Raw genomic sequence first — 14,213 nt, 5'->3', positions numbered from 1 at the left:
AGGAGTTTGAACTCATGAACTGTGAGATCGTGATCTGAGCCGAAGTCGGACACTCAACTGACTGAGCCACCTAGGCACCCCTTACATTCCATTGATTTTGTTTCCACTTTCGTTTTTCTCAAGTTGTTTTTTTAATTTTGCTTTTGATTTATCCTTCGGCCAATTGATTAGATAGGCATGTATTGTTTAATGTCCACATATTTGAATTGTTAAGCTTCCTCATGTTGTTGAGGAACATTTCTAGTTTTATCCATTGTGTTAAGAAAAGGTAATTGATAGAATTTCAGTCTTCTGAAATTTGTTAAGACTTGTTTGAAATAACATATGATTTACCTTAGAGAATATTCTTTGTGCACATGAGAGTCTATGTGCTCCTATAGTGGAATGGAATGTTCTCTATATGCCTGTTCCATCCATTTGGACTAGAATGTTCAGTTCACATATATTCTTTTTAACATTTTTTGTTTGGATATCTGCTTCATGTTGAAAGGGGGATATTGATAATTAATGTTTGATTGCTGTCTTTTCTCCCTTCAGATCTAGTTGAATTTGCTTAATACTTAAATTAGATGCTTTGATGTGTGATACATATATACACACACACACACATACAGTTCTTAGATCCTCTTGAATTCATTCCTTTATCATTATGTAATGATTGTCTCTTGTGACTATCATTGACTTAAAGTCTGTTCCATCTCCTATAAGTATAGCTACCCCTGTTCTGTTTTGGTTTCTATTTGTGTGGAATATCTTTTTCAATTCCTTCACTTTCAGTCTCTGTGTACTTAAAGCTGAAGTTACTCTAGTGTAGGCAACGTGTAGCTGAATTGTGTTTTGTTTTGAGTTCAGCCACTGTTTTTTGATTGGAGAATTCTATTAGGACCTACTGTTGCCATCTTGTTAATTATTGTCTGAGTGTTTTATAGTATCTTTCTTCAGGTTTTGCTGTGTTACTTGGTGATCTGATGATTTCCAATGGTGTTATTCTTTCATTCATTTCTCTTTTGTGTCTCCTATAGGTTTTTGCTTTGTGGTTACCATGAGGCTTACATAAATAATCTTGGGGAAGCTGGGTGGCTCAGTCTAAGTATCTGACTCTTGATTTTGGCTCAAGTCATGATCTCACGGTTTGTGGGTTTGTGCCCTGCATCTGGCTCCGCACTGACAGCACAGAGGCTGATTGGGATTCTCTCTCCGCCCCTCCCCCCACGCATACATGCTCTCTCTCTCTCTCAATAAATAAATAAACTTAAAGAAAAAATGCCTCATCAAGAATGATGAGATGAAGTGAGGTGAATGATGTTAGTCATTGTGACATAGCATTCGGAAGATATGTTGTAATGAAGGAGACTCATTTACTTTTGCAGCGTTTTTTAAATTTTATTTATTTTGAGAGACAGAGAGCATAAGCAAGGAGGGGCAGAAGAAGGAGAGATGGAATCCCAAGCAGGCTCAGTGCCATCAGCACAGAGCCCAGTGCAGAGCTTCAACTCACAAACTGTTAGATCATGACCTGAGCCGACCGAGATCAAGAGTTGGACACTTAACTGACTATGTTACCTAGGCGCCCCCATTTGCTTTTGGACCTTGGTTGACCATGGGTAACTGAAACCATGGAAAGTGAAATGGATGAGGGACTCCTGTATTTTGACTATGATTATATAATTGCATTTACCAGTGTATTCTATATTTTCATGTTACTAATTAACATACTTTCATTTCAGCTTGAAGAACTGCCATAGCATCCTTTTGTAGGGTAGGTCAAGTGGTGATGAACTCCTTTAACTTCTGTTTGTCTGGGAAAGTTTTTCTTCATTTCTGAAGAACATCTTGGCTGGTAAAGTATTTTTGTTTTGCAGTTTCTTTGTTTCAGCATTTGTAGAACACACCATCCCACTCCTAGTGTTCAGTGTTGTAGCTAAGAAAACTACTCCTATCCTTATGTGGGGGGGGGTTCCCTTGTATGAATTTCTTTTCCCACAGCTTTCCAATTTTCTGTCATTACGTTTTGATTTTTATTATATAGTTGTTTTTTTTTTTTTTTTTTGAGAGAGAGAAGGCACAAGTGAGCAAGGGGCAGAGAGAAAGAGAGACAGTCCCACAAGGGGTGGGGGAGAGAGATGTGGGGCTCATCTGGGCTCATGATCACTCAAAGTGGGGCTCCAGCTCAGCGATGTGGGACTTGAACTCACAAACTGTGAGATCATAACCTGAAGTCAGACTCAACAACTGAAGCCACCCAGGTGCCCCATATAGTTGACCTTTGAACAACACAGCGATTAGGGGCGCCAACCCCCATGCAGCAAAAAGTCCATGTATAACTTTTGACTCCCCCCAGAACTTAGGTAATAATAGCCTACTCTTCACCTAAGCCTACTAATAACATAAAGTCAATTAACTCATATTTTATATGTTATACATCTACTGTATTATTACATTAAAGTAAGCTAGAGAAAAGAAAATGCGAAAATCATAAGGAAGAGTAAATATGTATACCATATTTTACTGTATTTATTGGAAGAAGTATGCTTATAAATGAATCTGCACAGTTCAAACCCATGCTGTTCAAAAGGGCCACTGTAATGTGTCTTTTTTTTTTTTTTTTTTAAGATTTTATTTTTAAGTAACCTATACCCAACCTGAGGCTTAAACTCACGACCCCAAGATCAAAAGTCTCATGCTCTTCTGACTGAACCAGCCAGGAACCCGTGTAATGTGTATTGGTGAAATCCTCTTTGGTTTGAATCTTTCTGAGGACTCATAAGCATCATATACCCATATGTTCATGTCTCTCCCCAGATCTGGGAAGTTTTCATCCATTACGTTAGAATCTATTACTGTTTCAATCAGATTTCTGTCCCTGCCTATCTGTCTTCTCCTTTAGGACCGCCATAATGCAAATACTGTTTTATGATGATGTATTATGATCTGTATAGACTTTCTATTTATTCTTTCGTTGTCTTTTTTCTGATTTGAATAATTTCAAAAGATGTGTCTTCAGTTTCAGATTCATTTTTTTGATTGATCAAGTTGGCTGCTGATGCTATTTTTTTGTTTCATTCATTGTATTCTTCACCATAACTTTTTTATTATTAAATTTAAATTCCAGTATAATTAATATATAGTGTTATATTTGTTTTAGGTGTACAACATAGTATATCATAATTTGGTTCTTTTATGTATTTTCTAATCTGTCTGATGAAAATCTGGTTTGTAATTGTTTTCCTTATTTCATTAAATTGTCTGTGTTTTCTTGTAGCTCACTGAACTTCCTTAAGACAATTATTTTGAATTCTTTGACAGTTCATAGATCTGCATTTCTTTGAGGTTACTGATAAATTACTGTGTTCCTTTGAGGGTGTTCTGTTGCTTTGATTTTTTTTGTTTCTTTTAGCCTTGCATTGACGTCTCTGCATTTCATGGAGTAGTCACTTCCAGACTTTACAGAAGGTTTTAGTGGGGAGGATCTGTACCTGTGTGTGAATATGAGTGTACCAGCTTGGTGGGGTATGGCAGTTTCCACTACAAGATGGCCAAGAGGCTTGGTGTCTGCAGCTCTGTCATCTGAGATCAGTGTTAGCAAAGACTGCAGGAGTCCTCAGTCGCTAAGGCTTTTGTGTCCACAGTAGTAGAGAATCTCCTCCTGCAGGAAATGTTTTGGCTGTGGGGTTCCCATTTTGATGCCCAGTCCAGCTCTTGGGTGTATTTGTGGTGGTGGTAGCGGTAGCATTGGTGTCTGATGTGCAGACACCCGCAGAGTGGGTACAGGTCTGGTTTCTAGAGTGTGAATTGACACGGAGCAATAGCAGTTCTAGGTCCCAGATGCTGAATAGTCCAGTGTTGACTTTGCTGTGTGAGATGCAGTTGGACACTGAGCATCGATGGAGCCTGTGACGGGAACATGGGTACACTCAGATGCTGTGTCTGGGTTTTGAGGAGCTGGCTAGCCCACAGCAGCCATGGCTTTGGTACTTGAGGCCTGGGCACTCAGGTAACAGCCATGGAGTCAGGTTATGGAATACAGGCAACCATGGAGCAGTTGCATCTCTGGGGTCCAGGGTGTATGCGTGGCTGATGTGAATGCCAGCTCTGCTCCTGGGATGGAACAACAGCTCTTTTTTTGGCAGAGGGGGCAACTCAGCGTATTATTCCCTGGCAGGTCCCCCATGGTGGTGTTAGCTGTCGGTTACCTTAGTGCAAAAGGTGCCAGGGTCTTCTGCAGAGCAGACAGCGGGGGTCCGTGCCTGTAAACACCTGGACACCTCTGCTGTGTAACCTGTGATGGTCCACAGCTGTAGTGGGACTTGTTGAGGGTCTGTGCAGCAAAGGCTGCTGAGGTCCTCTGTAGAGGAAGCCACTGCAGAATGCAGTGGCATCACCTCTTTGGCTGACATATATTTTCTGTCTCCCCGGGTGTCCCCACTAAGCCAGTGTCCTCATTGATCCCTTCTGTGGTTATTCTGCTTTTTGTGTGCCCCCTTATGTTACTGTCGTGTCTTAATTGGACTTTCTCTAAATATACTTTTTTAATGTTAGAGAGAGAGAGGGAGAGAGCAAGAAGGGGAGGGGCAGAGAGAAAGGTAAAGAGAAAATCCCTAGTAAGCTCCACCCTGTCAGTGCAGAGCCTAATGAGGGGCTCAGTCCCATCAACTGTGAGATTATGACCTTGCCAAAATCAGGAGTCAGATGCCTAACCAGCTGAGCCATCCAGGTGCCCCTCTTTTTAAACATTTTCTTAGGGGCGCCTGGGTGGCTCAGTCGATTAAGTGTCCGACTTCGGCTTAGGTCACGATCTCACGGTTCGTGAGTTCACGCCCCGTGTCGGGCTCTGTGTTGACGGCTCGGAGCCTGAAGCCTGCTTCAGATTCTGTGTGTGTGTCTCTCTCTGCCCCTCCGCTGCTCATGCTCTGTCTCTCTCTGTCTCAAAAATGAATAAACGTTAAAAAAGCTTTTTTTAATTAAAAAAATTTTTTATTTAAGTGAAAGTTTGCTAACATACACTGTAATAATGGTTTTAGGAGTAGAATTTAGTGATTTATCACTTACATATAACACCCAGTGCTCATCCCAACAAGTGTCCTCCTGAATGCCTGGCACCCATTTAGCCCATCCTCCACTCACATCCCCTCCAGCAACCCTCAGTTTGCTCTCTGTGTTTAAGAGTCTCTTATGGTTGCCTTCCACTCTGTTTTTATCTTATTTTTCCTTCCCTTCCCCTATGTTATTCTGTTTTGTTTCTTAAACTCTACATATGAATGAAATCATAGGATATTTGTCTTTCTTTGACTGACTTATTTCACTTAGCACGTCATTGCAAATGGCAAGATTTCATTCTTTTCAGTGAGTAATACTCCATTGTGTGTGTGTATGTATACACATGCCACATCATCTTTATCCATTCATTAGTCAAAGGACATTTGGGTTCTTTCCATAATTTGGCTATTGTTGATAGCCAGGCACCCCTCTTAATTGGACTCCTAAGCCTGTTAAGGTCAAAGGCTGGTTTCCTCTGCTGTCATGCTGACATCATCTAACCTTCCTGTCTTTTCTAGGTCTCTTGTGTGCTGGATAGCCCTGGGACAGGGCTGGCTATTCATTTGCCCTGTTTTTTTCTTAGAACTTATATCATTCATGTCCCATGTAGTTGCTCAGGACTCACTGGCAAGAATCCTTGTGTATCACGGGATGGACATGACTCCAGATGTGGCAAAGTGGACTTGGTGGGGGAAGGATGGGGGCCAGTCCTAGTGAATGGCCAGTGAGAGTGTGCCATCAGGGATGTGTTCAGATTACACCAGGAACCTGTTTTTATTCACCTCCACTTTTCACGCCATTTCCACTGGCTGTACTTCATTTCTACCTTTTTTCTTCTCCAGTTTGACACTTTGCCAATTTCTCGTCATTTCTACTATGACTTCCAGTGCAGCGTGGTCATCATCTCTCTGGACACCTTACCGATTTCTGTCACTATTCTGTGTGCTCCAGCATTAGCCATGAGTTATTTTAATGGGCTTGGATACATGCTTCTACTCAGCCTTTCATCAGCAGTGGCAAAGGTCCTTCCAGAAACCATTGGCAGAGAAATGACTTGTCCTCACCTCTCTTCCTTGTCTCCTATGCTGTCTTTGTATCCTTCCCTGTTGGGTTATCCAGCAGTCTGTGACCTTAGGGTCCCAGGAATGCATAGTGGCTGTTCCTTCAACTGATTTCTGACTCCTGTGTCTTAAAAAGCTTCCCATAAACTCATACATACATGAGACAGGTGCTTATGTGTAATGGGCTTACCCCCTCATGGTAGTCACCATGTATTTCATCAGAGTTTCTTTGCGTTCAGGTTGCTGCTGTGGAGCAGAGGATGCTGACTCACCCTTTGAACAGATCGTTTCTTTAGGTGTGTCACAGGCCAGCGCTTCCAAGGCAGCTCTGTCTTCCCGGAAGAGCCACCCCTGTGAGATGTGTGGTCCGGTCTTGAGAGACATTTTCCGTTTGGCTGAGCACCAGGGAAAACCAAGCAGCCAGAAACTGTTGCGGTGTGGGGCATGCGCAAAGCGATTTTCTTTCATTGTAAACTTTGAGCAGCAGCTGGAGCAGCACATGAGAGAGAAACCATTCAGAAGCAGTGTGGACACGGCCTCTTTTGTGAAGAGCTGTGGATTCCACGATTCAGGAAAGCCCTTTACCTGTGGAGAAATTGAGAAAGACTTCCTGCTCGGCTTGGGGCATGTGCAGCAAGGTGCCACTTATACTGGGGAAAAGCCAAACAGAATCAGCCAGTGCAGGGTAACTTTACAGAGCAGAAAAAGTCATTACACGTGGGGAGATTGCAAGAAAGCCTTTGGTCCCAAACACACACTTTCTCAGGACCAGTGTTTTGTGTGCAGTGAATGTGGGAAAACATTCAGGTACAGATCTTCATTTGCTATCCATCAGAGATTCCATACTGGGAAAAGACATCATGAGTTTGGTGAATGTGGAAAATCCCTTCGGCAAAGTTCAACCCTCAGTCAACATGGAAAGACTCACTCTGGATCCAGGCAATACAAGTGCAGCAAATGTGGGAAATCCTTAAGCCACAAATCCGTCCTCATTCATCCCCAGCGATGGCACAGTGGAGAAAACAGTTATGTGTGTGGTGAATGTGCAGAATCTTTTAGTCAGAGCCCAGTGCTAATTCCATGTAGAGTTCAAACTGGAGAAAGGCCTTATAAGTGTGGTGACTGTGCAAAATCTTTTACCTCTATTTCTGCCCTCAGTTATCATCAGAGATCTCACACAGGGGAAAGGCCCTATGAGTGCAGTGAATGTGGGAAGTCTTTTATCTCTAGGTCTGACCTCCGTTATCATCAGAGAGTTCATTCTGGAGAGAGGCCTTATGAGTGCAGTGAGTGTGGGAAATCCTTTATCACTCGTACTGCTCTCCGTTATCATCACAGAGTTCACACCGGAGAGAGGCCTTATGAGTGCAGTGAATGTGGCAAGTCCTTTACTCGAAGAAATAACCTCATTATACACCTAAGAGTTCACTCCGGTGAAAGACCTTATGAGTGTAGTGAATGTGGGAAATCTTTTACTTTTAGCTCCAGCCTGCGTTACCACCACAGAGTTCACACAGGAGAAAGACCTTATGAGTGTAGTGAATGTGGGAAATCTTTTAACAATAGGTGGACACTCATTCGACACCGGAGAATTCACACAGGAGAGAAGCCTTATGTGTGCAATAAATGTGGGAAATCTTTTACCTGTAGCTCCACCCTCCAGTATCATCACCGAGGTCACCTCGGAGAGAGGCCTTATGAGTGCAATGAATGTGGGAGATCTTTTACTACTAGTTCTGCGCTCCGTTATCACCAGAGAGTTCACACTGGAGAAAGGCCTTATGAGTGCAACGAATGTGGGAAATCTTTTATTTCTAGGTCTGACCTCCATTATCATCATAGAGTTCATTCTGGAGAAAGGCCTTACGAGTGTAGTGAATGTGGGAAATCCTTTATCCGAAGAAATAACCTCATTTTACATCAGAGAGTTCACACAGGAGAAAGGCCTTACAAGTGTAGCGAATGTGGGAAATCTTTTAATAATCGGTGGACTCTGATTCAACACCAGAGAGTTCACACAGGAGAAAAACCGTATGTGTGCAATGAATGTGGGAAATCTTTTACCTGTAGCTCTACACTCTGTTACCATCAAAGAGTTCATGAAGGTAAAAGGCCATATGAGTGCAGTGAATGTGGGAAATCTTTTACCTCCAGTTCTACCCTGCGTTACCATCAGAGAGTTCACACAGGAGAGAGGCCTTACAAGTGCAGTGAATGTGGGAAATCTTTTACCTTTAGTGCCAGCCTTCGTTATCATCACCGAGTGCATAGTGGAGAAAGGCCTTATGAGTGCAGTGAATGTGGGAAATCCTTTAAGGATAGATCACAATTCAATAAACACCGGAGAACTCACACGGGAGAAAGGCCTTATGAGTGCAGTGAATGTGGGAAGACTTTTAGCCAAAAATCTTCCCTGTCAATACACCAGAGAATTCACAACAGTGAACGATCTTATGAGTGTAGTGCTTGTGGGAAGTCTTTTACATCTATCTCTGGCCTTGGTTATCATCATAGAGTTCATAAAGGAGAAAAGCCTTATCAGTGCAGTGAATGTGGGAAGTCTTTTACCAACAGCTCCATACTGATTCGACACCAGAGAGTTCACACAGGAGAAAGACCTTATGTGTGCAGTGAGTGTGGGAAATCTTTTACCAGTAGTGCTACCCTCTCTTATCATCAGAGAGTTCATGCAGGTAAAAGGCCTTATGAATGCAGTGAATGCGGGAAATCTTTTACTTCGAGTTCCACCCTCCGTTACCATCAGAGAGTTCATGCAGGAGACAGGCCTTATGGGTGTAGTGAATGTGGGAAATCTTTTATCTCTAGCTCCAAGCTACGTTATCATCAGAGAGTTCACACTGGAGAAAGGCCTTACGAGTGCAGCGAATGTGGAAAATCCTTCAGGGACAGTTCCCAATTCAGTCAACACCGGAGAGGTCACACTGGAGAAAGGCCTTATGAGTGCAGTGAATGTGGGAAATTTTTTACACGAAAATCTACACTCTCTCAACATCAGAGAGTTCACACTAGAGAAAGGCCTTAGGTGTGCAGGGAATGTGCAATTTCCTATCCACTGTAACAATACTGGAGGGAGCTCTGAGGAGTTCTCTATCTGGACTGAATCTCAGACATGTAAACATGCACAGTGGGGAGGTCCCTTGTAAGTTTCAGTGATGTAGTAAGCTGTGTAAATATGTTGCACTTTCCATACTGTCCAGGGCTCTTTCCAGATATAGGTCATGGCTAGGTCTTGTGTTCAAAGCCTTTTCACCTCTGCCACCTGGCAGGTCCACGAAAGTGTGCATCAGATTCCCACCACAGTGTGTTCAGGGATGCTGACCTTTGTTCTCTTGTGAATTGGATCAAATTAGGAGTAACCCTGAAGGTCAGCTTCCCCATCTCCTTGACTACCTTGGGCATGAACCTGAATCATTGATGACCCAGAGAATATGAGTTTGGCTGGCAGCTTATAGAGAATGACTACTTTTTTCAGGGACATGATGGTTTCTTGTGATACTTGTGTGATGTTTTTCCAGATTCCAAGTTACAAACTTGAGAACGGTCTGCTGCGCATTGCTTTGGCTTATCCGATAATCAAGGCCTTACTTTTTTTTTTAATGTTTATTTTTGAGAGAGCTAGCACATGAGCAGGAGAAGGGCCAAGAGAGGGAGACACAGAATGTGAAGCAGGCTCCAGGCTCTGAGCTGTCGGCACAGAGCCCAATGTGGGGCTTGAACCCACAAACTCTGAGATCACGACCTGAGCCAAAGTCGGATGCTTAACCAACTGAGCCGCCCAGGTGACCTCGAGGCCTTACTTTTTAAGTCCTCTTTAACCTTGGATGTTCTACTTACTCTGTGGGGAAGTTTATAAATAGATTTGGGCTCAACAGCCATCAGAGGGTGAACTTTTTAGAAGTCTCAAATTGTCCATGCCTGAGGACCGAGAGGATGATGGCAGAAAATAGCGTGCCAGCTTTGACCAAATTTGCATCACTGACCCACAACCTCTGAAAAACTGCAGGGCTTTCTGGTTTTCATTTGAGGTCTGGATGCTTTGTTTTCGGAGTCTCGGTGATGCCCCCAGGCAAGGGACAGATGTGAGACTCTCAGATGCCTTTGAAAGCAGCATGGTTTTTCCCTTTCTCAGAGGAGCTATCACAGGGGGTGTCAGTACTGTTGAGGTGTTTTCTTCCCCAGCTCTGCAAACAGCCACATGCCCTGATGTCCACAATCCATTGGGCCAAGGTTACTGGTTGTAAGACCACAGGTGTCTGGAGAAACCATGATTTGTGCAGGGACACTGGCTTAATAGAGAGTGGAGGAAACTGCAGCCAAGTAGACGGAATGTGCCTCTTCTAAAAATGTGTCCAGAAAAGTTTCTGTGACTATGACTTCAGGATCAATGTGTACACAATTCTCAGGACCTCCGGGCACATTTACCTTATGTAGCTAAAGTCATTGTCAGAAAAAAATAAAATAATCAAAAGGTCTTGTGGATTCTGTGATGTTTGCCTCAAAGCTGTTACCACACAGACAGGAAAAGGAAAAAAAAAGGAAGAAGGATCTATATTTCTGGGATGTGAAAGCATTCCTGTTGCCTTGTATGGAAATACTCTTCACTGTTCTCCACGTTTGCTGTCACTGAGGTGATCCCCCTGTAGTAGTGGGGAAGAGAGATGGAGTCAGTGTGGGGTTGCTAAACCTGTTTTCCAAAAACAGACATTCTATAATCTTCCTTGCCACTCCCACCTCACCAGGTAACTGTTTACTTTCTGTTACAATAGATGGATGGATATCTTTGAATTTTTTGAGTTTATGCTTGGAATTTTTACTTTATGTGTTACAATTACTTTGGATTCATCAATGATACTATATGAATAGTGGGTTTTGTTTTTTGCTGAGTACTGTTTTGGGATATACCAGTTTATCCATGTTTCAGTGTGTGAGGATTTGATTTTTTTCTAGATTTTGACTACTGACGATAAGGCTAGTATAAACCGTGTTCTTTATGTGAATGTATGTTTCTTTCATCTTCTGTCAGTAACTTAGAGTGTAATGTCTGGGTTACAGGGTAGGTAAATGTTTTACTTTTGATTATACATTTTGCATCTTCCTGGCAGTGTCTCAGAGTTCCATTTCCTCCGTTTGGCCAATCATTTTAATTTTAGTCCTTTTAATAAGTTTTTAATGTTATCTCGCTTTCTGTTTAAATGCATTTCTGTAAGGATTCACAATGGGCATTTTTTTCCAATGTTCATTTGCTATCTACATCTTTGGTAACATGTCTGCACATATCTTTTTCCTATTCTTTGAGTTTTGGCTATCTTCCTTTAAGAAACAGGACAGTGAAACTGTGTGTGTGTGTATGTGTGCGTGTGCGTGCTATTCACAATGGGATGCACAGTTATGCTGTACCCTTTTAAATTTTTTCTGCATTATTGGGGCGCCTGGGTGGCTTAGTCGGTTAAGCATCCGACTTTCGCTTAGGTCATGATCTCGCGGTTCGTGGGTTTGAGCCTCGCGTCTGACTCTGTGCTGACTGCCAGCTCAGAGCCTGGAGCCTTTTTCAGAGTCTGTGTCTCCCTCTCTCTGACCCTCCCCTGCTCACGCTGTCTCTCTCTCTCCCCTAGAAATAAATAAAAATATTTAAAAACAATAAATTTTTTCTGCATTATTAACATATTCTCCATAACATTCTTAAGTCCAGTCATTGAGGAATACAATAAAGCCTTGCTTTGTAGTGGTTACCCATTTTCCTGCTATCACCATTGGGGCTGGTGGGTTAGAGCCGATGGGGGATAAGGTTGGATTAGGAATGGCTGGCCTGGACTTTGAGTCCAAAAACCTGGCCAGGGGTTGATGATGTAGAGGTCATTGATCACATTCCCTAGGTCCGGTCCAGGCTGCCTATGTTTAATTCTTGGATTCCTGGCCACAGTAAGGACCCACAGGCAAATGCCCCCATTGGGGGCCTCAGTTTGCTCCTATGTAAAATGGAGATTAGGAGCTGCCCTACCCCTGGTTCCCTGGAAGATGTGAAGAGCTGAGGTGTCCATTCCTGTCCATTCCACCTGTGGGGGCATCTTAGAGCCAGGCACTGGTAGCTCTCTCAGTTACCACCAGACCCCTGTGCTCCCAAATGTGTGCTGGAAAGAAATAGGGCTTCTCAGAAGCCCCTGATCCAGGTCAGTCCTGAAAACCCAACTGTAGAGAGGAGGGTCTGTGCAATACCAAGGTCTTGGTGTCAATTTCCTACCTGAGAATATCTGAGCAACTAGCTAGGGACCCCTGATCCTGTTTGCTGACTATGACATAGAGGGGATGATGGAGATTACCTGGACCCCTGGGAGCATCAATAAAAGTTAACAAAACACTGAGAACTAAATCATGCTGGAATCCCATAGGATTTTGAGCTTACTGCACATGATGTTTTTATATCAAGTTTTTAATATAAATACGTGATTTTCCTTTTTCACAAGTCTCTCACTGTGTTAACTCTGACTTATTGGGATTTATATTGCATTAGTAATAGCCTAGTTTTCTTTGTTCTATAGAGTGCCACATAAATCAACATATTTACTGTGGACTTTTGCCCAATCCATCTATATATGACCTAGTTTATTTTCTCTTCTGAGTCACTCTGTAACTGCAGCCAAGAGCATGCCAGTCAGTTGGTGGACTATCAAAGAAATATTTTGATTCATTTTCATATATACTGGGAGATCTCTTCTTACGGACCTCTACTTACCCTAACTGCTGAATTAATTCTTCTCACGCCCTCTCAAAACAAATTTATGATGCTTAAATGCAAAATGAGTACTATTAAGTTGTGTTATTCCTCATGCCAGAGATTCTTTACACATAGTTAACATTTTGAGTTCATTAAAGATCTTTTTTTTTCTTTTAAAAATTCAGTGCAGGTTTTATTTATTTAAAATTTAAATTAATATGTAAACAACAGATGACTACCAAAAAGCATTTTTTTCAAAAAGCATTCTTATTTTATTTTACTTTTTTAAATTTTTTATAGTTTTTATTTATTTTTGAGACAGAGACAGAGCCTGAGCGAGGAAGGGGCAGAGAAGGAAAAACAGAATCCGAAACAGGCTCCAGGCTCTGAGCTGCCAGCACAGAACCTGATGCGGGGCCTGAACCCACGAACTGCAAGATCATGACCTGAACCGAAGTCAGATGCTTAACCGACTGAGCCACCCAGGCGCCCCTCAAAAAGCATTATTTTAATGAATATTTATTTGAGTACACTGGAAAACTCCCAAATAAATTTTTTAAAAATTCAGTGAAATGTGGCTGATAAAATGTGTAAGTGATGTAGTAATAAGTAATAATATAAAAGTTTTCTACAATTAGGATTTTTTTGGAAACATTTAAAAATTTCAGTCCACTTTAGCTCTGAATGGATTAAAGGGAAGTTTTTAAGTCAAAATTTTTCACAAATTAATATATTGTATGGGTGTGTGTGAGTGTGTGTGTATCCATATATTGGATAGTTTTCACAAAAATTGCTTGTTTTAAAATTGTGCCTAATATTTTATGGCTTGTGTGGATACTGAAAATATCAGTTCTTTTTTTATTGTTATTTTTGTGATTTTTAGTTGTATTTTGCATATATATTTTTAAAAAGTAAAAGGCATATTTTGTGGTTTTAAATTGAGATCTTGTTTTGTAATGACTTGGACATTTAAAAAATTGTTTTAATGTTTTTTTTTTTTTTTTTTTTTTACAAATAGTTTATTGTCAAATTTAATGTTTATTTTTGAGGGGGTGGGGGGAGAGAGAAGGAGACACAGAATCCAAAGCAGGCTCCAGGCTCTGAGCTATTAGCACAGGTCATGAAGAGCGACTTGAACTCACAAACAGTGAGCTCACGACCTGAGCTGAAGTTGGGCATTTAACCGACTGAGCCACCCAGGCGCCCCATGACTTGGACATTTCAAGTGCAGTTTTGTTTAAAAATTTTTAAATAATCTTAGGCTTTTTGTTTTCATGTTAGGCTTGGTGCAGTTAATTTTCTATTTGACCTGAGATATAAATTGAGATTTTTTTCCTTCTCATTTGCAGTCCATCTTAATATTTTATTCCATTATCTATTTT

At 41.7% G+C, this 14,213-nt stretch overlaps 1 protein-coding gene across 3 annotated transcripts in view; it reads left to right on the top strand.

The window, feature by feature from the left end:
- Positions 1–9,763, top strand: part of LOC120226414 (zinc finger protein 814-like) — a 46,812-nt gene extending 37,049 nt beyond the window's left edge. For all 3 annotated transcript variants that reach the window (XM_039224601.1, XM_039224600.1, XM_039224602.1), the window contains exon 3: positions 6,338–9,763. In XM_039224601.1, the coding sequence (XP_039080532.1) occupies positions 6,338–9,141 (2,804 nt within the window). In that variant the 3' untranslated portion in view covers positions 9,142–9,763. The remainder of the gene's footprint in view (positions 1–6,337) is intronic.
- The last annotated feature ends 4,450 nt before the right edge of the window (positions 9,764–14,213 follow it).

The sequence above is a fragment of the Hyaena hyaena genome, unplaced genomic scaffold (assembly GCF_003009895.1).
Source record: "Hyaena hyaena isolate Hyena2069 unplaced genomic scaffold, ASM300989v1 scaffold_1683, whole genome shotgun sequence".
NCBI lineage: Eukaryota > Metazoa > Chordata > Mammalia > Carnivora > Hyaenidae > Hyaena > Hyaena hyaena.
Note: the sequence above shows the minus strand (reverse complement) of the source record. Positions and strands in the feature narration are given on the sequence as shown.